This window comes from Dysidea avara, chromosome 2 (assembly GCF_963678975.1).
Source record: "Dysidea avara chromosome 2, odDysAvar1.4, whole genome shotgun sequence".
Classification (NCBI taxonomy): Eukaryota; Metazoa; Porifera; class Demospongiae; order Dictyoceratida; family Dysideidae; genus Dysidea; species Dysidea avara.
Window position 1 is genome coordinate 50,251,115 of NC_089273.1, and position 25,818 is coordinate 50,276,932.

The following is a 25,818-nucleotide window of genomic DNA, read 5'->3' on the forward strand; positions in this document are numbered from 1 at the left end:
GATTGGGAAAATCTATTAGAGCGTCTAAATTAATTATACCGGGTTTTCTTAAGCACCTATCAACATTAAGCCCTACTACCCTCTCGGATTGCTAGGGGATTAGTGGAGGATTTAGGCCCAATTTGATCAGAAACTTTGCTCTGCTAGTATTTGATTGCTTTAGGCATTTGTTTAGCTTGAAAGCTATAAGATTTAGCTAATCATTTTCCTGAAGAATATTCCAGCCATACTACATGGAGATTTGACCATTGGTTGTTCCCCAGTTGGTGAAGAATTAAATTTTTCGAAAAGTCAAATCCCCACCATTTATACCACTACGTCTGGTGGTGGATAACATTGATAAATAAAGTTTAAGTTATTAAACACAGTTAATGTTGTGAAGCGCAGGCTGCGCAAGTACCCAAAATATTAGCATGCAACAGTGGGCTCTAATAAGAACAACGCATGCGCAACAAAGTGAGCAGAACACGTTGGCAGTAATTCATACCTGTTGTAACAAATCTTGCCAGTTACAGTGGCTTTTAATCTTCAAGATGAATACTCGTAGTTATCGCCGACTGAGGAAAGGGAGGGTCGTCGTCCTTGGGAAGGTCGACTGCTGGATTGAGCAAGCGAAGAGCTTTGTCACGCCGGAGGAAGGGCCGCCTAATGGAACAAGTATTCCGGACAGGACGACGATGCGACAAGATGCGATACTACAATGCTAGTAGCCACCTTCAGGGTCGTTTCCACAAGTTGCTTACCTTGGCCCACGCACGGTGTCACGGTCGCCTGGGACAGCTCGACGCCGCTGGACTCAATACCAACAGTAACTACAGCTCCACCTCATACCATAACCAGTTCGTCGGACGCCACCTAATCAACAAAAATGCAGGGAAATCACGTGGTGGGCATCAATTAGAATCTTCGAGGACAAACACCACAACTATCGCGAAACGGCCTCAAACAAAATGCTGCATCGGGTAAGCAACAGTATAACACCAATTGGTGTACTAGTGTAATCTTGCACACTGTCCCCACACACACTGTATATATTTGTATACAATCAGTGGGGATGTACCGGTACATCGTATCAGTGGCCAATATGGCGATTTTGTCTTTTGCCAATATTGGTTGGTCTCAATACAGCTGCCAAAATCAATATAATATACCGAAATAGTCTTTGCCATGGTAAAGCCGCATTATACCCTCTGTTATATAGCAAACAAAGCTGGGGAAACAGTAGTTTTATCCTTGAAAAGAAGTGCTACGCTACGAGAAGCCATAGAAATACGCGCATAGCAAACATTCTTGGTTATAACCATACAAAAATGATCATAGTGGAGAGCTATAAAAATATATATATAAAATAAAAAAATAAAAAAAGTAACCATGGGATGAATAAACTAGAAACACAGCTTGAAACAACCAGCCATCTCTACAAGCAGAAGCTTGTGGGCGCGGGGGAGCGTGACACTCAGGATATAGCTGTGTTCTATCTTTTGTTAATGAAACATGTTCTTATAAAGAGAGCAGTAATTTCCTGGGCTGTGCTTGGTTATGTTAACAGGTGCTAGCAGTTAATATGCAGCCATAGAGTGTCAGTAATACTGGTAGGGTAATTAAAAGAATTATTTCAACACAACTCCGTTTTTGGTCCTCAGTAAAGCACAGAGAGCTTACAAAACATATGGCTATTTAGTTCATTGTTAAGAGTTGTTCAGTCCCTTTTAGTTTACAAATAGCACACAAGTACTTAGACTCATCATGGCTTCCTTTGAAAATTAACAGCTTAAAAGTGATGATGCAATAAACCACTGAGTAGCAGTGAATATAGGATGAATGCCCTACATGGACTGAGGTTTAAGTAATTAGTCAAATGTTGGAACCACTAGTATCGCGCTCCTTCGGCGCTTGTGAGCTCCTGTTACAAGCCATTAAAAATACGGAGTGATTTGGACTTATCTTGGTGGGAGCACACACTAAATAATAATAAAATAATAAATAAATAAACTTGTGGGTGCCTCACGGCCTGGGCTGTTGATTGGGGCTGTTAATTGAGGCCACACCACCACAGGCAATCAACCATTGGCAGTGATTGTTAGGACTTGGAACTACTTACTAAGTGTATCTTATGGCAAGTTAAAGTTTCTCAGTTTCCTCTAATCTAAATGTATAGCTGCACTTTATTATATTGGGTCGGTATCGGTGTTCTGACTCAGTATATCGCTTTATATTGGATCGGTTCAGAAATTTCTCTATTGGTACACCCCCAGTAAAATGTGAAATAATAAGAGTTGCTTTGTAAAAACAACAACACAAACACATGGTTATCATAAATTGTATGTTGAAAAGCAGCCAAGTACATATTAGAACTTTGCATAGTAGTTTCATGGTGTTGTGCCAGCTTCTTGCACACCATACCCCTTGAGTCTTATAATAGTCCCAAAGAAAAGTCCATGTTATTGTCATTAAAGGAAACTTCAACCTATACATCTTCAACAGGAATTGTTTCAAAACACAGTGCTTGCTCTAATGTGTACACGATACAGTGTCTTCATCATATATCTGTAGTTCTATGGTTAGGATGTGTTCCACAACTTTGCCAGGCAATTGGTACGGGGCACACCATTGGGTTGTTAGTTGCATGTTAGTTTGCGTGTACGTTATGTCTTCCTAATGTTTACGCTGTCACGCTTGATATGTATGTCGTCACCATTGCTTGTCCATATACCAACGTATCTCACTGCCACTGCTTGTTTTGTATGTCACCGTTGCTCAGCTTGCACATCATCATCATCATCTTCTGTATGCTGCAAGCATAGCTTATCTTGCATATTACTAGATGTTGCCACCATCATCATTTCTGCACATTGCATGGTCTAAATAAATAACCTTGATGCTTGGGGGGGTAGATCACGATATACATAATACATATCATGACCTACCTATGGCCTCTATTGTAAAGAGTTTAGGACAGAGACGCTTCTCTGCTCTAAACTCTTTCATTACCCAAGCATCAATAAACCAAAAGTACTTCCTACTTTGGCCCCGCTGGAATTACATAACCTTGCCTAGGCCATATACCATGGCAGATGAGGCCCCCTGGCACTTACCAAACCCCCTCCTCAATCAATGGATTGCTGGAGGTGAAGAATGAAGATCCGAGGAACAGAGCACGTAAATAGGTGAGTGGTAGCGTAACTAAACATTAAATAAAGTTTAAGTTATTAAACACAGTTAATGTTGTGAAGCGCAGGCTGCGCAAGTACCCAAAATATTAGAATGCAACAGTGGGCTCTAATAAGAACAACGCATGCGCAACAAAGTGAGCAGAACACGTTGGCAGTAATTCATACCTGTTGTAACAAATCTTCCCACCCTGTCCCTACCCACTGAACAGTTCACAAACTTCACTACACACAGGTACTCTATGTTAATTGGCATAGTATGTTAGCAGTTAAAAATTCTAGTCAGTATCCCATTGTCAATAGTGGTACTTACATACATATGTAGTGTAAGCAGTAGGGCTGAGCGATACTGCCATTTTGGTATCACAATCAATACTAAAGCCACTATTCACGATACTGAATAGTTCACGATACTTACCAATAAGTCAATCATAGCTGGTGCTACATAGCTTATTGCTCAGCATCCCTGCAGGAAGTCCTTATAGGTGATAACAAACTAGCCACTATCATCCTTGTTTACAGTAACAGTTATTGTAACACATGCTTTGAGGTTGGTATGGTGTTCACACCTCTCTGCAGGGGAAACCAGATGGGTGGACTTTATCATTTACAAGAATTCTTAGCCTACTACTGCATAACAAATGGATTTTTAATGACAGTAATGTACAGGCATGGTATCACGATAGTTAATAACAAAATATCGCGATATCGATACTTTCAAAACATCACGATATATCGCTAAAACGGTAGTGTCGCTCAGCCCTGGTAAGCAGTGGAGCAAGCTAAGTAGACACATAATGTTGTTGTTGTTGTTGTTGTTGTTGTTGTACTCTAAACATTTACATGAAAGACTGTACTATCATATGCATTTTGTTGCGAGTTCTTCAGCTGTAGGTCTGACTGGATTCCTTCACTGTGCCAGCCTGGATTCCTTCACCGTGCCAGCTGCTACCACAAGTAGAGATTGCTATTAAGGGATGCTCGCAGTTCAAATCTTTGTCAGGAGAGATGCTCTTTTATCCTGCCTGCAGTCACAGACAAGCCCCTCCAGTTCAGAGTGCCATCAGGAAATTGGGTTGCTAACAGCTGCTTGCCTCTCCCATCCAGATCAGTATCAGGAGACGCTCTCCCAACCACATTACTAGCTGAAGATGCTCTCCCATCCAGATCATTATTAGGAGACGCTCTCCCATTCAAACTGCCAACTAGAGATGCTCTCCCAACCAGATTGCTAGCCGGAGACGCTCTCCCATCCAGATCACTACCAGGAGACACTCTCCCAACCAGATCACTAGCTGAAGATGCTCTCCCATCCAGATCATTATTAGGAGACGCTTTCCCATTCAAACTGCCAACTAGAGATGCTCTCCCAACCAGATTGCTAGCCGGAGACGCTCTCCCATCCAGATCACTACCAGGAGACACTCTCCCAACCAGATCACTAGCACAATCTGGCACCTGCGCACAGGTGTTGATGCTGCCACAATCTGGCTAAAGCCACGTGACACAAATTAGTGGTGACCCGCAGGTCAACACATCACCTACTACTGCTATAAGCAGTTCGTCCATTCTCCTTAGAGGAGTCTGAGACAGCCAGGGGGCCTCACTTAGGATATCTGCCTTATCCACTAGGTTCTCCCGTTTGGCCTCTATTGTAAAGAGTTTAGGACAGAGACGCTTCTCTGCTCTAAACTCTTTCATTACCCAAGCATCAATAAACCAAAAGTACTTCCTACTTTGGCCCCGCTGGAATTACATAACCTTGCCTAGGCCATATACCATGGCAGATGAGGCCCCCTGGCACTTACCAAACCCCCTCCTCAATCAATGGATTGCTGGAGGTGAAGAATGAAGATCCGAGGAACAGAGCACGTAAATAGGTGAGTGGTAGCGTAACTAAACATTAATATAATATTATAATATAATAGCATAATATATAGTGGCATGTAGTTTTACCACTGCATGTACTTTGCAGACAGAAGTAACTCATCTGACAGAGGCAGAGTATGACAGTACAACACAGCTAAAATCATGATAAATACAGGGATTTCGGTAGCCCATCTTTGTAACTGAAAATGGGTAAGGACGTACTGATCATGATATGGGCTTAAGTCCGTTCATGGATATTGATGGAGAACATACTGTTCTTGGAAATGATCATGATAATAACATCGACAGAACCTAGGGGCCATGGACTAAACCACGAGGAAAAACTAGCATGCATGATGGTGAACACTAAATAACTAGTTCAACACTGACCGCACAAGTACTATAGCCAAAGAGTGTAGAAGTCCAGTGATTTTCACTACAATGGCAGATTCGTAGTTGCATAGAAACCATGCAGAAATCATTAAATGTTACGTAGTCCCTAATAGAGTAATCACCCTAGCTAATGAAGCAGTCACTCTAAAGAGCAGTCACCCACCAACTAACATTATAATCGGGTGCAAATAAAACACTACATAGATTGTCAATAAACTACAGTTGCATTATATGCACAATATATCACAACATCTGGAAATTCAGCAAGTCTTCAAAGGCCTCATCCTCATAATGTCCAATCTTTAAATTCAGCATGAGGTTTGAGGTTGCCTAAGTTCTGATCTCCAATCTTTGGGTCGTATTTTCTTCCACTGTCTTTCTTACTAGCAAATGAAGGTCTATAAAATACATGTATTTGCACTATTTGATAGTCAGTGTGAAAATACAAAACAACCAACATACCTAGACTATGCCACAGGTATCCCTTAGAAATAAAATACGCATAGCAGCAGGTTGCCAGTGCATGGATACAAAACAGAAAATTTTTCACAAACCTGCAACACTCAGATACAGGTCGCCAGTGCTTGGATACACAACACACCTACAATACCCAGATACAGGTCCCCAGTACATAACACGATAGACACATCTACAACACCCGGATACAGGTCCCCACTCCGCAGTACATTGATACACAACACAATTGACACACCTACAAGACCTGAATACAGGTAGCCAGTGCGTGGATACACAACACAATTGACACACCTACAAGACCCGAACACAGGTCGCCAGTGTGTGGAAACAAAACACAATTGACACACCTACATGACCCAAAAACAGGTCGTCAGTGTGTGGATACACACCACAATTGACACGCCTACAAGACCCACCCGAACACAGGTCGCCAGTGCGTGGATACACAACACAATTGACACACCTACAAGACCCGAACACAGGTCACCAGTGCGTGGATACACAACACAATTGACACACCTACAAGACCCGAACACAGGTCGCCAGTGTGTGGAAACAAAACACAATTGACACACCTACATGACCTGCCCGAACACAGGTCGCCAGTGCGTGGATACACAACACAATTGACACACCTACAAGACCCGGACACAGGTCGCCAGTGTGTGAATACACAATACAATTGACACACCTACAAGACCCGAACACAGGTCGCCAGTGCGTGGATACACAACACAATTGACACACCTACAAGACCCGAACACAGGTCGCCAGTGTGTGGAAACAAAACACAATTGACACACCTACATGACCCAAAAACAGGTCATCAGTGTGTGGATACACACCACAATTGACACGCCTACAAGACCCGCCCGAACACAGGTCGCCAGTGCATGGATACACAACACAATTGACACACCTACAAGACCCGGACACAGGTCGCCAGTGTGTGGAAACAAAACACAATTGACACACCTACATGACCCAAAAACAGGTCGTCAGTGTATGGATACACACCACAATTGACACGCCTACAAGACCCACCCGAACACAGGTCGCCAGTGCGTGGATACACAACACAATTGACACACCTACAAGACCCGAACACAGGTCACCAGTGCGTGGATACACAACACAATTTACACACCTACAAGACCCGAACACAGGTCGCCAGTGTGTGGAAACAAAACACAATTGACACACCTACATGACCTGCCCGAACACAGGTCGCCAGTGCGTGGATACACAACACAATTGACACACCTACAAGACCCGGACACAGGTCGCCAGTGTGTGAATACACAATACAATTGACACACCTACAAGACCCGAACACAGGTCGCCAGTGCGTGGATACACAACACAATTGACACACCTACAAGACCCGAACACAGGTCGCCAGTGTGTGGAAACAAAACACAATTGACACACCTACATGACCCCAAAACAGGTCGTCAGTGTGTGGATACACACCACAATTGACACGCCTACAAGACCCGCACGAACACAGGTCGCCAGTGCATGGATACACAACACAATTGACACACCTACAAGACCCGGACACAGGTAGCCAGTGTGTGAATACATAACACAATTGACACACCTACAAGACCCGGCCAAACACAGGTCGCCAGTGCGTGGATACACAACACAATTGACACACACCAGCCAATAAATTACAACACTGAAACCAAGAAAGAGGTTAACAGTGTGTGGAATTACAACAAGGGTGACGCACATACAAGGTCCGGGAACAGGTCACCAGTTTGTGCAACTACAACATGGATAACACCAATACTTTGGAGCTCGTCTAGTTCGCCATTAACAAAATCGACACACTAAAATGTATATTAGAACACGAACCTGACTACAGAGTGTAATCTTCACGAAATTGTAGAACACGGGTCAGCATTGTACTACATCACACTGTAACGCTCGCACTGGATTGCTTATCCTACGGCACTAATTCGAGTTGTCTGACAGTGTGCTTCTCACGTGATGATGTAACTGTTGAACATGGCGATGGAACTCAGCATGAAGTAACCACTCTTGTTGTTGCTGTTGTTGTGAAGTTAGCGTCGTTTGCAAGCGCTTTGTAGATGGTAAAGTGCTCGTACCAAAAGATGAGTGACGGATCGACTAGTAGTCCACCATTATTTGAAGACTTCACGTGTTCAGAATACGATACGTGGAAAACTGAGAAGTAATTTTACTTGAATGATGCCGCTGAAAGACGTAGTAACAGTGGATGGAATGTGCTAGTCACGTAAAAAGTTTCTTCCTATTGGCGCTCATTAATAAGAAATTTGGACAGGGAAGCTGTTTCTAATAGACTACCAAGTGTGTTTAGTATTTACACTGTTCAATTACAACATTATTTTATATCTAGAGCAAGTAGATCGTAGATGAATTGACATTTCAGGTGATCAGCTACAACAGTTCTTAAGATCCTTCCAGTGGATACATCAGCAATGAGATGGTGAGTACAGAATCCTTGAATGTTCAATAATGCTTTGCTTAGATCAACAAAAGAATTGTTGGAAGCAGAAGAGCTGATTAGAGAACAAATGGAAAAGAAGAACTGGCAAAGCAAAAAGGGCGCTTTTGATTCAGAGGGATATGGCTATAAATACTGATGATAGTGCAAGACCTGAAAACAGTGAGATGGTACATACAGCATTTGATTTACTAGTAGGGTGATCGTTTTGGTTAGGGTGAAACAATTCTTTGAAAGGCTGACGACAGTAATAGAAAGACTGGGACTGTATCTATATTATAACATCTTTGGGATTGGTTGTTTGAAGTAACGTTGACTAGTGGCAGAGTAACAGAAAGAACAGTAGCACTATATGGATAAGAAAAAGACTTTGAATGATTAAATGGTACGTACAACATTCTTTTTGGAATAGTTTAAAATACAAGGCTTTGTGTGTGTAGTTGTGGAAGTTGACGTATTAAAGAGACAGACCTCGAAACAGTGAGATGATGTGTACAACATTCGTGAATGATTTCTTCATAGCACCATAAACATTGTGTTTAGAGAAAATTTTGCTAGAAAGAATGCCAGGGAAGATGAAAAGCACTAGTAGAAGAGATAGATTCACCACTGGTGTTTACAGTTAAATGGCTCCTTGACGTGTTGGAAGTGGCAGGAAAGGAAATGCCAGTATCCAAATGGTAAGTATAATATTGTTGAGGAATTGTGAGTGAAATTGTATCTTTAGAGTGAAGCGTGTACCCAACATCGTGACAGAAGTGACAGAAAAGGAAGTGCTAGTAGCAAAATGGTAAGTATAACTCTCTTGAGGAATTGGTCAATCAATGAACTTATGTGCTAGGAGTGAAACAGCTAGCCAACATAGTGGTAGAAAAAATGCCAGGACAATAAGTGCCAACAGCAAAATGGTAAGGCTAATAATATTAAGGGATAAGTTGGTAAATGAAATTAATTGTGTTTAGACTGAAACAGCTGAGCTACATAGCACCAACTAAACAATAGTCGAGAACCCTTTGAATGCAAAGACAGTGGTACGTAATTGTTGTGTATACAACAGTTTATTAATATCTGTACACGTTATAGTATCAAGAGGAAGGAGGACTAGAAGTTTTTGACACACTAAGCAGAGATAATGGGAGTGACAGTGATTATGGGGGAATTGTGTTGTAAATATTATATTGCAAGTATTAAAATTTTACGCGAATTTTATAACCTAAACCAGGAGTCGCGAATATAGATTAGCGATCGCGTGCATGGCACAATTATGCCCATCATGACGACGCGTCTCGAGATTGAGACGAGTATAAAGACGGGTCCACGTCTTGAAAGGTGGTTCCACCACGGGTAAGCTTGAACCTCGTCTTGGGATTATGTATGAAACCCGTAGTTGTCGCGTATTTGCTCAGCTACGGGTATCTTTACTGGATAATTTCGTCCCGTAATAGTCTCTTATTTAGCTGTGCAAGCTGTAACAAAACAAGCATGCAGCTGTACAGTTCTAAATCACATAGAAGTAGTAAAAATGAAGTTTACATAGAATTTTATGTATACATAAGGTTATAAAGCTATTTTTTATAAACACAACAATTGATACGTGCTCCTAATTTTTTGTTAAAAATCTAACAACTGCAGAAAAAAATTGCAAAAGAGGATTTTGGGTATGTCATTCAATAATTCTCTGCAACTAATGACACTAAATTTATCTTGATACCATTTGCTGGGTATCACCCTTAGACCAATACAAATTGCTAGATAATTGTGGTTGTTGTCATGGTAACTTGTGTACAAATAAGTAAAGATACATGAGCATAACCATGTACAAAAAAAACAGAATTAAGATATGGGTATGTGGTGTACATCTCGAGTTATAATCAGAAACATGAAATTTAAATTTTTTTGAATGCTAGTGCTTTGTTGCACTACATTAGTACGTATAAAACTTCAAACATCCATAACTTTATTTCCCAATGAGAATTTTAGAGGATTTTGGATATGTTGTTCTCCAGAAAATTCTGCATTTAATGATACTTAATTTATCTTGATACTATTTTTTGTCCGGGCATGGAAATTTTTTAGACTTCAACAACTGGACTAGAGAGTATGTTACAGAAATTATCTTTCTGAAATCAGAGGCGTCAGAGTAAAAATAAAAGTAATAAGGCTCAATCTGGGAAGGAAATTTTTGAAATTAAACATTTTGAGATGCCATTTGGAGGCAATTTTGGGCTGTAACACTGTGTGCAAGGTGCTACTTAGCCAGCTAGATACCTGACAAGTGTTTATGATATAACTGAACACTGCCAAAAAGCACCCCCATAATTCTGTTTAGCTCTTAAAACCTATCATTTGAGTTTATTAAGTAAGAGATAAACTGCAAGGGATATTTCCAAAGTAGCTACAAAGAGAAACAAAGCCAAAGCTAAATGTAATGGTAATTGTTTTTAGAGGCACTTAAGACGAACAAACTCAGCATGAAATTGTTTTGAGTGAAAGACAGGTTAGAGAAGTGTTGTTTCTGTCAGTTGTCCATTAAATAATGCTGTAAGTAATGCATGTCTACTACTTTTGGGTTTAGCTTCATCAAGTTAGAATTTTTTTTTTATTTCCGGTCAAAAAGTGGTGAAGCTCTGGCCTCACTGGTCGCACCTGCTCTGACGCCCTAGGAAATTGAATTTTGACTGAAAATGCACATTAACATTAAACATGACTGCTTTATGAATACATGGGTAGTATTTTGATCTTACAAAGTGGAGGACTCCAGCCCCCTGCTGCTATGCGTATTACAGAGATAAATATGACAGTCAGCCACCAGACATTTACCATCCAAATAGCATCTGTGTGACCATAACTCAGTTTGCTCAGACATAATGTCCTAGCTATCAAAAGATACGGGTTTATCTGTTTGGATTACGGCTTGTACTGCTAATCATAACTACCACTTGGTTGCTAGGAGACACTACATTCTTACAACCCAACTATGGCTTGTACTGCTAATCATAACTACCACTTGGCTGCTAGGAGACACTACATTCTTACAGTGGCCATGAATGTACTAGGCCAACTCCCATTCAATTAGCAATGTTACAGTAGCTCACAACAAGAGCAATGAATATGTGAACAGTAGATGCATTGATTTTGACATTAGGATAATAGTAGCCACAGCACTTAGCCAAGTAAATATGGTGAAGGTATGTATCATTCTGTAACTGACATGTGTAGCACAAGTTCAGTCCTCATTTAGCATGTAGATCATTTAGCATGATAGATAGCATATGCGACAGGATTTGCGAAAAGGTACCTTTTCCACACATTTTACATGCCAGTAAATAACATGTAAAACTTGACTCCTTATACGGATTAACTTGCTTTTTGTATCACTATGCTGCCAGATGTGTTAGCTGCATGCATGGAAAATTTCAAGCAGTTATATGCAATGATACAAAAGTTACAAAGCATCAAAATGCAAGAAATGGGTCAAATTTTGTTTGTGAAAAAGGTACCTTTTCACAAAAACAGTCACATATATCAAATTAAATTGGAGTTGAAATTACGTGAATGTGCACTACAACTGTACTTTTTACATATTTGAGTGCCTTTTAGTGGTTTGAATGCTAATACTTTTTATAACTTCTGCATGACTAGTGTAATAAAAAATATTGCTGTAAACTAGGATTCCAGCAATAAAAAGTACTACACAACTTGGTATTGTAGCAATGTGGGAAAATCAATGCAAAAGTAGGGATTTTCTCCCATACATGTAGCCACAATACCAAATAGGGATTTCCCTTATAGCTACCATCACCTCTTGTTTCACTACTTTTTATCTTGGCACCCTACTTCATTTTTAAATTAATGTTTTTATTGCACTAGTTGATTAACCTATTTTATAATAAGTGCATCCTATAAAATACACATGTAGCTACGACTGCTGTATTAGAGTATCTCGATCTCATCACACAGCTAAACTAGGGGCATGGTACAATGTCTTGATTTCAATGGAGCTAGATCGTAGAAGGCATGACCTCAGCCATAGATTGTTAATCTGCTGATCATTATAGGTGTGGTGGCACATTCTCATCGTTAAGGGGGTGGGAATGATTATAATCTTTTTGTAACTACGGCTTAGCTGTTACTGATTCTACAGTCTTCTAAGTGCCAATACAGAAAATCAACCCTTGGAATGATTTCCTGGCATGAAGACGACAATTTAATTAAAGGTAAAAGGTCTGGCATAACACAGACAGTAGACATTCATTGGAACCACAATAGACACATCTCACCTTTGAGTTTGTTGTATTGGCATTTAATTTAGGGCTACGCGGTATTAGGATTTTAGTGTCCCGGTATATTGTTTAGAAAAGTATCACATTATTACTAATTATCGTGATACTTATAGGTGACCGTTACATTAGAATAGTTGTTACATTAGTATAGGTGTTACATTAGAATATTAGAGGTGTACCAATATAAGAAAACTAAACCGATCCGATACCGATACGATAATGGATTAATCATATTCAAACCGATACGATACCGATACGATATACCGATATAACTAAGTGTAGCTATGTTTGAGGAACCACATGTGTCATGTTTAACTTTATTTTAGCTACTGAAGAAACTACTGAAGACAGTCTTAAGATTATTGGCTATGCTTGGTTACCCATGGTGGTGTGGCCTCTATTGACAGCTCAGACTATAAGGCACCCACAAATATTTTAATACATGCCCCTGCGAAGATTAGTCCGGATTACTCCACATTTTAATGGCTTGTAGAGATGGCTGGTTGTTTTATGCTGTGCTCTTGGTTCATCTTTTTGCTGTTTCCCCAGGCTCATCACTATGAGTGTTTGTTGTATGATTGGTAAGCTTTGTGACAACAAAACAGTAATTATCCACACACTTAGATGGCTTCGCGTAACGTACTGCTTTTAGACAAGGAAGATAACTACTGTTTCCCGCCCTTGTTAGCTAAATAGTAGGGTTTATAATATGGCTTGATCATTGGACAGTGTCCTCAAGATAGTTCAGTTGTATATCGGTGTATCTTATCGGTTTTTAGCAGCAATATCGGCTCCCACCGATATAGTAGAAACGTCTATATCGGCCACCGATACGATATGTATCGGTATATCGGTACACCTCTAATTAGAATAGTTGTTACATTAGAATAGTTGTTACATTAGCATAGTTGACTGTTTTATTAGGATATCTCGATCTTTTGCAATAAATTTTGGACTTCCAATTACCAGGCACTTGTCTCCTGTAGCATAACTAGTGTTGCACTGATATGAGATTTTGCCGATATTCCGATAACCAATAATGTTTTCAAGCCGATAAATGTAGCCGATCCAATATAGCAGATCATATCTATTTTGTAGCAATATTTACTAGAAATTTGATTGTGAAGGACAAATTTAGCTTGTTTATAGCAGCGGTATTGCTACAACAACAGCTGACAGTACACTGAACCAGTAATAACAACATTCGTGATGCAAGAAATGCAACCAAATGCATTTGTAAACATCATTTTGGTGTACATAAACATGTATTTTAAATACATACACATATCTGTATTTGATGCTTTTTTCATTGTGGTGCCAGTCCGATATCGATATACAAAAACAAGCCGATATACGGTTTTTCTGACAACCAATCCGATTATTGGTGCAAAACTAAGCATAACTTGTTTGTCTGTTGTACAATATCTAGTAAAGAGCAATTCCATCTTCTGGCCTCAAAAGAGCAATTATCATTGGTGAGAATCGTGGTAATATTAATCTAAACCAAAACAGCCAAGCTGTAAAAAAAGAGTGCGGCCCCCAAGGTGAAAAAAGATGTGAAATCCAAGGTGGCAGCCAAGAAATGGCTGTGATGGTAAGTTAATGGCAAAAATTTTAATTACAACAATTCAGGTGAATTTGTGTTGCCTCCTCCACTAGGATTCGGCACCAAATTCACCTGAATTGTTGTAATTAAATTTTTGCCATTAACCTACCATCACAGCTATTTCTTGGCTGCCACCTTGGATTTCACATCTTTTTTCACCTTGGGGGCCGCACTCTTTTTTTACAGCTTGGCTGTTTTGATTTAGATATCACTTCTTTTTGCATTGCAAGCCACAAAGCTGGCCATAATATTTATGCCTTTGATGCTTCTTTTTAATTTTTAAGGAAGTGTGGAAGAAAGGAAGTAATTGTGTGTATAGCTTTTGTCTGATGAAATATTTGTATAATTAACATTGAATGATGATTATCACATACTGTAATTAATAAGGTGACTTCATACATAACTGAACTGTAGCTGAAACTCTCATTGTTTGTAGCTGAACTCTTTTCAGGGTGATTTGTTTCTAGCTGAACTCTTTACAGGATGATTTGTTTCTAGCTGAACTCTCTACAGGGTGATTTGTTTGCAACTGAACTCTCTACATGGTGATTTGTTTGTAGCTGAACTCTCTACAAGGTGACTTGTTCAAGCTGAACTCTCTACAGGGTGGCTGAATTCTCTACAGGGTGATTTGTTTGCAACTAAACTCTCTACAAGATGATTTGTTTTTAGCTGATCTCTCTATAGTGTAACTTGATTGTAGCTGAACTCTCTACAGGATGGTTTCTTTGTAGCTGATCTCTCTACAGGGTGACTTGTCTCCAGCTGATCTATCTACAGGGTGACTTGTTTCTAGCTGATCACTGGATGACTTGTTTTTAGCTGATCTCTCTACACGGTGACTTGTTTCTAGCTGAACTCTCCATAGGCTTTTCTGATTGCAATTGAACTCTCGACAGGATGGTTTCTTTGTAGCTGATCTCTCTACAGGGTGACTTGTTTCTAGCTGATCTCTGGATTACTTGTCTCTAGCTGATCTCTCTACACGGTGACTTGTTTCTAGCTGAACTCTCTATAGGGTTATCTGTTTGTAATTGAACTCTCTACAGGATGATTTCTTTGTAGCTGCTCTCTCTATGGAGTGACTTGTTTCTAGCTGATCTCTGTACAAGGTGAACTTGTTTCTGGCTACACTCTCTACAGATGATTTGTTTGCAGCTGAACTCTCTACATGGTGGTTTCCTTGTAGCTGAACTCTCTACAAGGTGATTTCTTCTACCTGATCTCTCTACAGGGTGATCTGTTCGTAGCTGAACTCTCTACAGGGTGATTTGTTTGCAGCTGAGCTCTTTATAATGATGGTTCCTTTGTATGTACAAGGTAACTTCTTCTAGCTGATCTCTCTATAGGGTGACTTTTCTTCTAGCTGATCTCTCTATAGGGTGACTTGTTTGTAGCTGAACTATCTGCAGGGTGATTTGTCTGTAGTTGAACTCTCTACAAGGTGATCCTTCTAGCTGATCTCTTTACAGGATGACTTTTTCTAGCTGAACTCTCTACAGGGTGATCTGTTCATAGCTGCACTCTCTACAGGGTGATATGTTTGCAGCTGAACTCTCTACATAGTGGTTTCTTTGTAACTAAACTCTCTATAAGGTGATGTCTTGTAGCTAATCTCTCTACTGGATGACTAATTGTTTCTAGCTGATCTCTCTATAGAGTTATAACTTTCCCTATAGAGTTATAACATGTTTGTATAGCTGAACTCTTTACAGAGTGGTTTTTTGATTGGTTGCTGAACTCTCCAGCTACACAGTGACTTGTTTGTACTACAGAGTAACTTGTTTGTAGCTGAACTCTCTACAGAGTGACTTACTTGTAGTTGAACATTGCATAAAGTAACTTGTTTGTAGCTGATCTAGATGAACTCTCTACTGGGTAGCTTTTTTTTAGTAGCTGAACCCTTTACTGACTTGTTTGTAGCTGAATTCTCTACAGAGTGACTTGTTGTAGCTGAACTCTCTACAAGGTGACTTGCTTATAGCTGAATTCTCTTCAGTGTGACTTATAATGTTCTGAATCACTACAGCAACATATTTGTAGCTGAACTCTCTACAGGGTGACTTGCTGGTAGCTGAATTGTCTATAAGATTAACTGCTTGTAGCTGAACTCCCTACAGAATAACTTGCAATGTCATATAATTCTATAATGGAGTAAGTTATAAACGTAGCTGAATGCTCTACTAGGGTGACTGTTCTATTAGAGTATATCGATCTCGTATATGCTACATGTAGTTGGCTTTCGAATCATAACTCAGTGGTTTGTAATCCGAGTTTTCTGTACTACTGCAAGGACTTTCTATGATAATTATTCCAGCTATACACCGATTTTCAGCTCACTGCTCTAAGTGGTTTGCCTGGTAGGCGTGAAAACTAATAGTTTTTTTATTCATAAAAATCGCTTGCATAATTGTGACACAGGTTGGGTTTTGTGTCATCATATCTCGATGGCCTTTAACTGGATTCCTTTCAAATTACAAAAAGGCACTCCTATTATAGTTACTCCATCTACATAACAATTTTCAGCTCATTCCTTCAAGCGGTTTACCCTGTGGGCGTGACAGACCTTTGACCTTATTTTACGCAAATAATCGGTCATAACTCAGTGAATGTTCATCGGATTCTTACCAAACGTGGTACTGCGATTCGACGTAACGAGCCCTTTAAGTGTGCCAACTTTCAGCCCAATTGGAGCACGCAGTCGTGTTTTATGGCAGATTTTGCAAAGTGTGCAAAAAGAAGTAGAAGAAGAAAAAAACCAAGAAAAAAACCCAAACTTTGGTCGCTCGTACCTCGGAATTGGCTGGAGCGAGTTTCTTCAAATTTGGAATGTGGACTCCCCTACCTAGCTGGCACTTCTGTAGCAACTTTAGTTTCAATCGGATAAGGAATCATGGAGCTACAAAGATGTGAAAATCGTGTTTACTTTCTTCCTGTAAATATACTCGCGGTGCGGAGCGCCGGCTTCTTGGGCCGCACGACAAACTACTGTGTGTCTTGATATCGTGATATTATCGTTTCACTGAAATCCAGGTATTGTTTCATTTGAATACCGTGGTAATATTATAATCTAATCAAAAACAGCCAAGCTGTAAAAAAAGGTGCGGCCCCCAAGAAGGCCATGGTGAAAAAAGATGTGAAATCCAAGGTGGCGGCCAAGAAATGGCTGTGATGGTAGGTTAATGGTTAAATTTTAATAACGACAATTCAGGTGAATTTGGTGCCAAGACACAAAGCGGCACAAAATTCACCTGAATTGTCATTATTAAAATTTAACCATTAACCTACCATCACAGCCATTTCTTGGCCGCCACCTTGGATTTTACATCTTTTTTCACCATGGCCTTTTTGGGGGCCGCACCTTTTTTTTATAGCTTGGCTGTTTTTGATTTGATATCACTTCTTTTTGTATTTGTATACTGCAAAGCCGGCCTATGGCTGGCTTTGGGGCTTTTTTAACCCATGTGTTTTTTTCTTTACCACAGGAAGAAGAAAAGAACTTAAAGAAGATTTTTAATACTTCAATTATTTTTGATTTTGTTAGTAATTATACAAATTATATACATAAATTTATTACATGCCCATTATTCCTCATAGGATATTTTTTTTGCAGCTGATCTCTCTACTGGGTGACTTCAAATGTAACTGAACTATATACAGGATGGTTTCTTTGTAGCTGAACTCTCTACAAGGTGACCTCTTCTAGCTGGTCTCTCTACAGGGTGATTTATTTCTAGCTGAACTCTCTACGGGTGATTTGTTTGCAGCTAAACTCTCTACATGGTGGTTTCTTTGTAGCTGAACTCTCTACATGATGGTTTCTTTATAGCTGAACTCTCTATAAGGTGACTTTGTCTAGCTGAACTCTCTACAGGGTGACTTTTTTGCAGCTGAACTCTCTACATGATAGTTTCTTTGTAGCTGAACTCTCTACAAGGTGACTTCTTCTAGCTGATCTCTCTACGGGGTGATTTGTTTCTAGCTGATCTCTCTACGGGGTGATTTGTTTCTAGCTGAACTCTCTACAGGTTATTTGTTTGCAGCCAAACTCTCTACATGGTGGTTTCTTTGTAGCTGAACTCTCTACATGATGGTTTCTTTGTAGCTGAACTCTCTACAAGGTAACTTCTTCTCTACAGGGTGATTTGTTGTAGTTGTATTTCCTACAGGGTGGTTTGTTTGAGGCTGCACTCTCTACATGGCGGTTTCTTTATAGTTGAACTCTCTACAGAGTGATTCGTTTGTAGCTGAACTCTCTACATGATGGTTTCTTTGTAACTGAACACTCTACAAGGTGACTTCTTCTAGCTGATCTTTCTACAGGGTGAATTGTTTGTAGCTGAACTATCTACAAGGTAACTTCTTCTAGCTGATCTCTCTACAGGGTGATTTGTTTGTAGCTAAACTCTCTACATGATGGTTTCTTTGTAGCTGAACTTTCTACAAGGTGACTTCTTCTAGCTGATCCCTCTACAGGGGGATTTGTTTGTAGCTGAACTCTCTACAAGTGATTTATTTGCAGCTGAACTCTTTGTGTGGTGGTTTCTTTATAGTTGAACTCTCTACAAGGTGACCTCTTCTAGCTGATCTCTCTACAGGGTGATTTGTTTCTAGCTGAACTCTCTACAGGTGATTTTTTGCAGCTAAACACTCTACATGGTGGTTTCTTTGTAGCTGAACTCACTACATGATGGTTTTTTTGTAGCTGAACTCTTTACAAGGTGACTTCTTCTAGCTGAACTCTCTACGGGGAAATTTCTTTGTAGCTGAACTATCTACATGATGGTTTCTTTGTAGCTGAACTCTCTGCAAGGTAACTTCTTCTAGCTGATCTTTCTACTGGGTGATTTCTTTGCAGCTGAACTCTCTACATGGTGGTTTCTTTGTTGCTGAACTCTCTACAAGGTGAATTCTTCTACCTGATCTCTCTGCAGGGTAATTTGTTTGTAACTGAACTCTGTACAAGGTGCGTTTTTGTAGGTGATCTCACTGCAGGTTGATTTGTTTGTAGCTGAACTCACTAAAGGGTGATTTGCTTGTAGCTGAACTCCCTGCATTGTGTCTAGTTTCTAGCTGATCTCTCTACAGGGTGATTTGTTTGTAGCTGATCTCTCTAAAAGTTAATTTGTGTGTAGCTGATCTCTATGCAGATTGATTTATTTGTAGCCGAACTCTCTACAGGGTAATTTGTTTGTAGCTGAACTCTCTATAAGGTGATTTGTTTGTAGCTGATCTCTCTGCAGGTTGATTTGTTTTAGCTGAACTCTCTACAGGGTGATTTACTTGTAGCTGAACTCCTTACGTTGTGTCTAGTTTCTAGCTGATCTCTCTACAGGGTGATTTGTTAGTAGCTGATCTCTCTACAAGTTGATTTGTGTGTAGCTGATCTTTCTGCAGGTTGATTTATTTGTAGCCGAACTCTCTAAAGGGTAATTTGTTTGTAGCTGAACTCTCTATAAGGTGAGTTGTTTGTAGCTGATCTCTCTGCAGGATGATTTGTTTTAGCTGAACTCTCTACAGGGTGATTTGTTTGTAGCTGAACTCCTTACATTGTGTCTAGTTTCTAGCTGATGTCTCTACAGGGTGATTTTTTGTAGCTGAACTCTCTACAGGGTTATTTGTTTCTAGTTTATCTCTCTACAGGTTGATTTGTGTGTAACTGATCTCTCTACAAGCTGATTTGTTTGTAGCTGGTCTCTCTGCAGGTTAATTTGTTTTTAAATAATCTCTCTACAAGTTGATTCGTTTGTTGCTGATCGTTCTAAAGGTTGATTTGTTTGTAGCTGAACTCTCTGCAAAGTGTTTTGTTTGTAGTTGATCTCTCTACAATGTGATTTTTTGTAGCTGACCTCTCTTCAGGGTGATTTGTTTCTAGCTGATCGCTCTACAGGTTGATTTGTTTGTAGCTGAACTCTCTACAGGGTGATTTGCTTGTAGCTGAACTCCTTGCATTGTGTATAGTTTCTAGCTGATCTCTCTACAGGGTAATTTGTTTGTAGCTGATCTCTCTACAAGTTGATTTGTGTGTAGCTGATCTCTCTACAAGTTGATTTGTTTGTAGCTGATCTCTCTACAGGGTAATTTGTTTGTAGCTGAACTCTCTATAAGGTAGTTTGTTTGTAGCTGATCTCTCTGCAGGTTGATTTGTTTAGCTGAACTCTCTACATGGTGATTTCTTGTAGCTGAACTCCTTGCATTGTGTCTAGTTTCTAGCTAGGGACCCGTCGATTTCGCCGGCAAAACTTTTGGCATAATGGGTGGGTAAAAGCAATGAGCAAAATGCTGGCATAATAGGTGCAATTTTTGTGAAGTGGACATAAAAATTGCACAAAAGATCGAGATACTCTAATAGAACAGTCAGACGCACTAAAATATCGACAATACATAGCTAATTGTTACAGGAACAACAAGTGACAATCGAAATACCCTAATAAAACAGTCACACGTGTTAAGCAATATTAGCTAGCTTCTTGCTTTCCATGTTAGAAGTAATTGTTGATCGAGATACTCTAATAGAACAGTCACTTTAAGGCAAAACTGTAGCTTTGCAACTGGAAATATTCAATTAACAAAGATCAGTGCAGAGCAAAATTTATAATTCTTGAGCAAAATATGAAGCATAATAGGTGAAAAATAAAAGAATTGCTGGAAAGAAAAATAGGTGGGAAAAAAAGCAAAATAGACTGGTCCCTATTTCTAGCTGATGTCTCTACAGGGTGATGTTTTGTAGCTGAACTCTCTACAGGGTTATTTGTTTCTAGCTTATCTCTCTACAGGTTGATTTGTGTGTAACTGATCTCTCTACAAGCTGATTTGTTTGTAGCTGATCTCTCTGCAGGTTGATTTGTTTCTAGTTGATCTCTCTACAAGTTGATTTGTTTGTTGCTGAACTCTCTGCAAAATGTTTTGTTTGTAGCTGATCTCTCTACAGGGTAATTTGTTTGTAGCTGAACTCTCTCCACAGTGACTTGTGTGTAGCTGAATTCTCTAGAGAGTGACTTAATTGTAGCTGAATTCTCTACAGGGTGCATGACTTGTTTATAGCTGAACTCTCTTCAGTGTGACTTGTAATGTTCTGAATCTCTACAGTGATATATTTGTAGCTTAACTCTCCACAGGGTAACTTGCTTCTTGCTGAACTGTATTAACTGTTTGCAGCTGAACTCCCTACAGAATAACTTGTAATGTAATAGAATTCTATAATGGAGTAAATAAATTATCCGAATGCTCTATTAGGGTGACTGTTTTATTAGAGTATCTCGATCTCGCATTTGCTACACGGAGTTGGCTTTCTAATCATAACTCAGTTGTTTGTACCCCGATTCTTCTGTACTACTGCAAGGACTTTCTATGAAGATTATTCCAGCTATACACCGATTTTCAGCTCATTGCTCTAAGCGGTTTGCCTAGTAGGTGTAAAAACTAATACTTTTTAATTCATAAAAATCGATCGCGTAATTGTGACACAGGTTGGGTTTTGTGTCATATCTCCATGGTCTTTATCTCAATTCCTTTCAAACCACCAAAAGGCACTCCTACGATGGGTACTCCATCTACATAGCAATTTTCAACTCATTCCATGAAGCGGTTTACCCTGTAGGCGTGACAACAAATCGATCTTGTTTTATGCGAATAATCGGTCATAACTCCTGAACCATCCATTGGATTTGCACCACATTTTAATGCTAGGATTCGCCTTTGGACTCCCTTTCTGTGTGCAAAATTTCAAGGCAATCGGAGTACGTGTTTGTGTTTTACAGCAATTTTTTGCAAGTGTGTGAAAACACGAAGAAGGAAAAAAACGAAGAAGAAAAAAAAACCGAAACTTTGACAGCTCGTATCTCGGAAACGGCTGGAGCGATTTCCTTCCAATTTGGAATATAGACTCCCCTGGCTGGCGGGCAACTTTGAAGCAAATTTGGTTTCAATCAGATAAGGGATCACCGAGATACAAAGGCGTGAAAATGACGTTTTCTTTCTTCCTGTCAATATATTCACGGTGTGGCGCGCCGGCTTCTTGGGCCGCACGACACACTACCGTGTGTCTTGATACCAAGATACCACCCAACTCAATTTTGCATAATATAATAGCTTATGTTTCACATCTAGCCTTGTGACTGTGGTCAGAAAAGCAGGCAGGCAGACCAAAATTTGAGCTTGGCATTTAAAAAAAAAATTCAATATGTGGTTATATAGTGTTTTCTTGTTTTTAATGCTGTATTTGATGTTGAATGGAGCAATACTGTTCCGTAAAGGTGATTTTCTTTGTGTGTGATATTTCTATGATAATTTGAAGAAGTTGTATTATTAGTGATGTGCTGTACTTACAGTAAATAGTACTACCATTCTGCTTGATAATTCCATGACATTATGTACATACCTTCACTTTCAAATGGCTTTCTCCCTGAATCTGGAATCTTTATATGCAACCTTAATTCTGAATAAAGCATAGAAAGAGTCAATTCAAGATTATGTAAATTTTCGTTATACATGACAATATGCTAATGCACTACAGTAGGCAAGTGCTCTTCAAATGGTGTCACATGACAATTATATGTATAACTTGAGGCTATAACCAAGGTGTGTGTGTGTGTTTGTGTGTGTGTCTAATAGCCCCTTTCTTTTCTACAAAATAAGCATGCTCCACTGTGATGCAGCTGGCCAAAAACTTTTTACCGTTGACAAAAGGGGAAAGGGAAAGGAAAAAAGGAAGGGGTTCAATTGGGTGGGGGAAGGGTTCAATTAATTGAACCCCTCCCCTCAGAATATGGCCTGAACTTATATTATGAATGAGACAGCAATTTAAGAATTAATCAGCTTAAAACTAATTGAATACTAAAAATGTGGTAGAGTTTTGGCACAATATCAACTTTAGTGTTCATATTACAAAATTATTATAACATAGTTATGTACACACATACAAACTGTAGTACGGACTAATCAACCTATAGTAGCAAGTATCACTCTAACTTCTATAACTGTACCACATTCACTGCACACCATACACAGTAAGCACTCAAACACCCTGGGTAGATATTAGACATTTAAATCAACCAAACCCTGCATGTGATTTGTAAATAAAGTGTGACTAGATCTGCAAAAAAACTGACACGATCATGCAAGTAGTATAAAGCACAATGGGTAAAATACTTGCATAATATTGACTCTGTAAAATTTTTGAATGCCTCTTTCTTAGTGAAGGAAGGGACGAGTAAGTGCTGTATAGTGGACAAACAAACAATAGCACAATTAAGATGGTTTTCGTATGTTCCACTGCTTGTATTCAGTATTTAGTATTGGACTGCAGGTTCCCTAAGTGCCCTTAAGGTTACATGATACTGTAAATCCCACATGTACACTATCAATCATTAGGGGTTTGATTTTTCTTAATGCATTGCTATCAAATATTTATGAATTCTTAACTTCTCATTAATCAACATGGAATTCAAATGCTGTTATGAAAACTTGAGTCAATTAGTGAAAACTGTGAACCAAAAATCAGACCAATGAAGAACCATGAGACCTTACTAACAATTCTAAGGTTTGAAGAACATCACTTGTGAGGGACTGACAAGAGGATTTGTGTATATAGTTGCTGAAATACGACTACAATATGGCCTAAAGCAAGACACTGTGGTCACACAATAAATTTTTAAATTGATATCATAACCACCAGAAATTTTTCTAACAAATGGTTCTGTCAAGCCCTAGACAAGAAGCCAAACTAGTAGTCTGTTTATAAAAAATGTTAACATTTAGTTTGACAGTCCTAATTTTTGGTTCAGGAAAATATTGCCATTAGTCAGCAAAACTACATGTGTTGTATCTGTCTAATCCAAAACAACCAAGCTGTAAAAAAAGAGTGCGGCCCTGAGAAAGGCTATGGTGAAAAAAGATATGAAATCCAAGGTGACGGCCAAGAAATGGCTGTGATGGTAGGTTAATGGTAAAATTTTTAATAACAATTCAGGTGAATTTGGTGCCGCTTGGTCTTGGCACAAAATTCACCTGAATTGTCGTTGTTAAAATTTTTACCATTAACCTACCATCACAGCCATTTCTTGGCCGCCACCTATCTTTTTTCACCATAGCCTTTCTCAGGGCCGCACTCTTTTTTTACAGCTTGGCTGTTTTGGATTAGATTTCACTTGTTTTTGTATTTGTGTACCCCAAAGCCGGCCTATGGCCGGCTTTAGGGCTTTTTAACCTATCATTTTTTTTCTTTACCACAGGAAGAAAAAAAGATGAAGCAGGGTGATTTCTTTGTAGCTGAACTGTCTACAAGGTGATCCTTCTAGCTGATCTCTCTACTGGATGACTTGTTTGTAGCTGAACTCTCTACAGGGTGATTTGTTTGTAGCTGAACTCTCTACAAGGTAACTTCTTCTAGCTGATCTTTCTACAGGGCGATTTGTTTGTAGCTGAATTCTCTACAGGGTGATTTGTTTGCAGCTGAACTCTCTACATGGTAGTTTCTTTGTAGCTGAACTCTCTACAATATAACTTCTTCTAGCTGAGCTCTCTACAGAGTGACTTGTTTCTAGCTGATCTCTCTACAGGGTGACTTGTTTCTAGCTGAACTCTCTACAGGTGATTTTTTTGCAGCTGAACTCTCTTACATGGTGGTGTCTTTGTAGCTGAACTCTCTACAAGGTGACTTCTTCTAGCTGATCTCTCTACAGAATGACTTGTTTCTAACTGAACTCTCTATAGGGTGATCTGTTCATAGCGGAATTTACTACTGGGTGATTTGTTTGCAGCTGAACTCTCTACATGATGGTTTCTTTGTAAATGAACTCTCTACAAAGTAACTTCTTCTAACTGATCTCTCTACAGGGCAATTTGTTTGTAGCTGAATTCTCTACAGGGTGGTTTGTTTGCAGCTGAACTCTCTACATGATGGTTTCTTTGTAGCTGAACTCTCTATTAGGTACCTTCTTCTAGCTGATCTGACTACAGGGTGACTTGTTTGTAGCTGAATTCCCTACAGAATAACTTGCAATGTAATATAATTGAGTAAATTATAAACGCAGCTGAATTCTTTATTAGGGTGACTGTTCTATTAGAGTATCTCGATCTCGCATTTGCTGCACGTAGTTGCCTTTCGAATCATAACTCAGTGGTTTGTATTCCTATTCTTCTGTACTACTGCAAGGACTTTCTATTATGATTATTCCAGCTACATACTGATTTTGATCTCGTTGCTCTAAGCAGTTTGCCTGGTAGACACGAAAACTAATAGTTTTTTATTCATAAAAATCGATCGCGTAATTTTGGATTTTGTGTCATATCTCCATGGTCTTTATCTCGATTCCTTTCAAACCACAAAAAGGCACTCCTACGACGGTTGCTCCATCTACATATCAATTTTCAACTGATTGCTCCAGGGGGTTTACCCTGTAGGCATGACAGACCTTCGACTTAATATTACGCAAAGAATCGGTCATAACTCCGTGAATGTTCATCGGATTCCTACCAAAGATGGTACGGAGATCCGCCTTAATGAGCCCTTTAAGTGTGCCA

General features: G+C 39.5%; 1 protein-coding gene and 2 long non-coding RNA genes across 3 annotated transcripts in view; 2 read left to right on the forward strand and 1 right to left on the reverse strand.

The window, feature by feature from the left end:
- Nucleotides 1–25,818, reverse strand: part of LOC136247554 (uncharacterized) — a 90,775-nt gene that overhangs the window by 54,374 nt on the left and 10,583 nt on the right. The window contains exon 4 of the mRNA XM_066039309.1: nt 22,676–22,732. Within this exon, the coding sequence (XP_065895381.1) occupies nt 22,676–22,732 (57 nt within the window). The remainder of the gene's footprint in view (nt 1–22,675; nt 22,733–25,818) is intronic.
- Nucleotides 8,295–8,713, forward strand: LOC136247556 (uncharacterized). Its single transcript, XR_010697640.1, has 3 exons — nt 8,295–8,388; nt 8,431–8,568; nt 8,623–8,713. It is a non-coding gene; the product is annotated as an uncharacterized lncRNA (long non-coding RNA).
- LOC136247555 (uncharacterized) lies at nt 8,724–9,602 on the forward strand. Its single transcript, XR_010697639.1, has 6 exons — nt 8,724–8,791; nt 8,847–9,086; nt 9,134–9,196; nt 9,248–9,314; nt 9,369–9,437; nt 9,490–9,602. It is a non-coding gene; the product is annotated as an uncharacterized lncRNA (long non-coding RNA).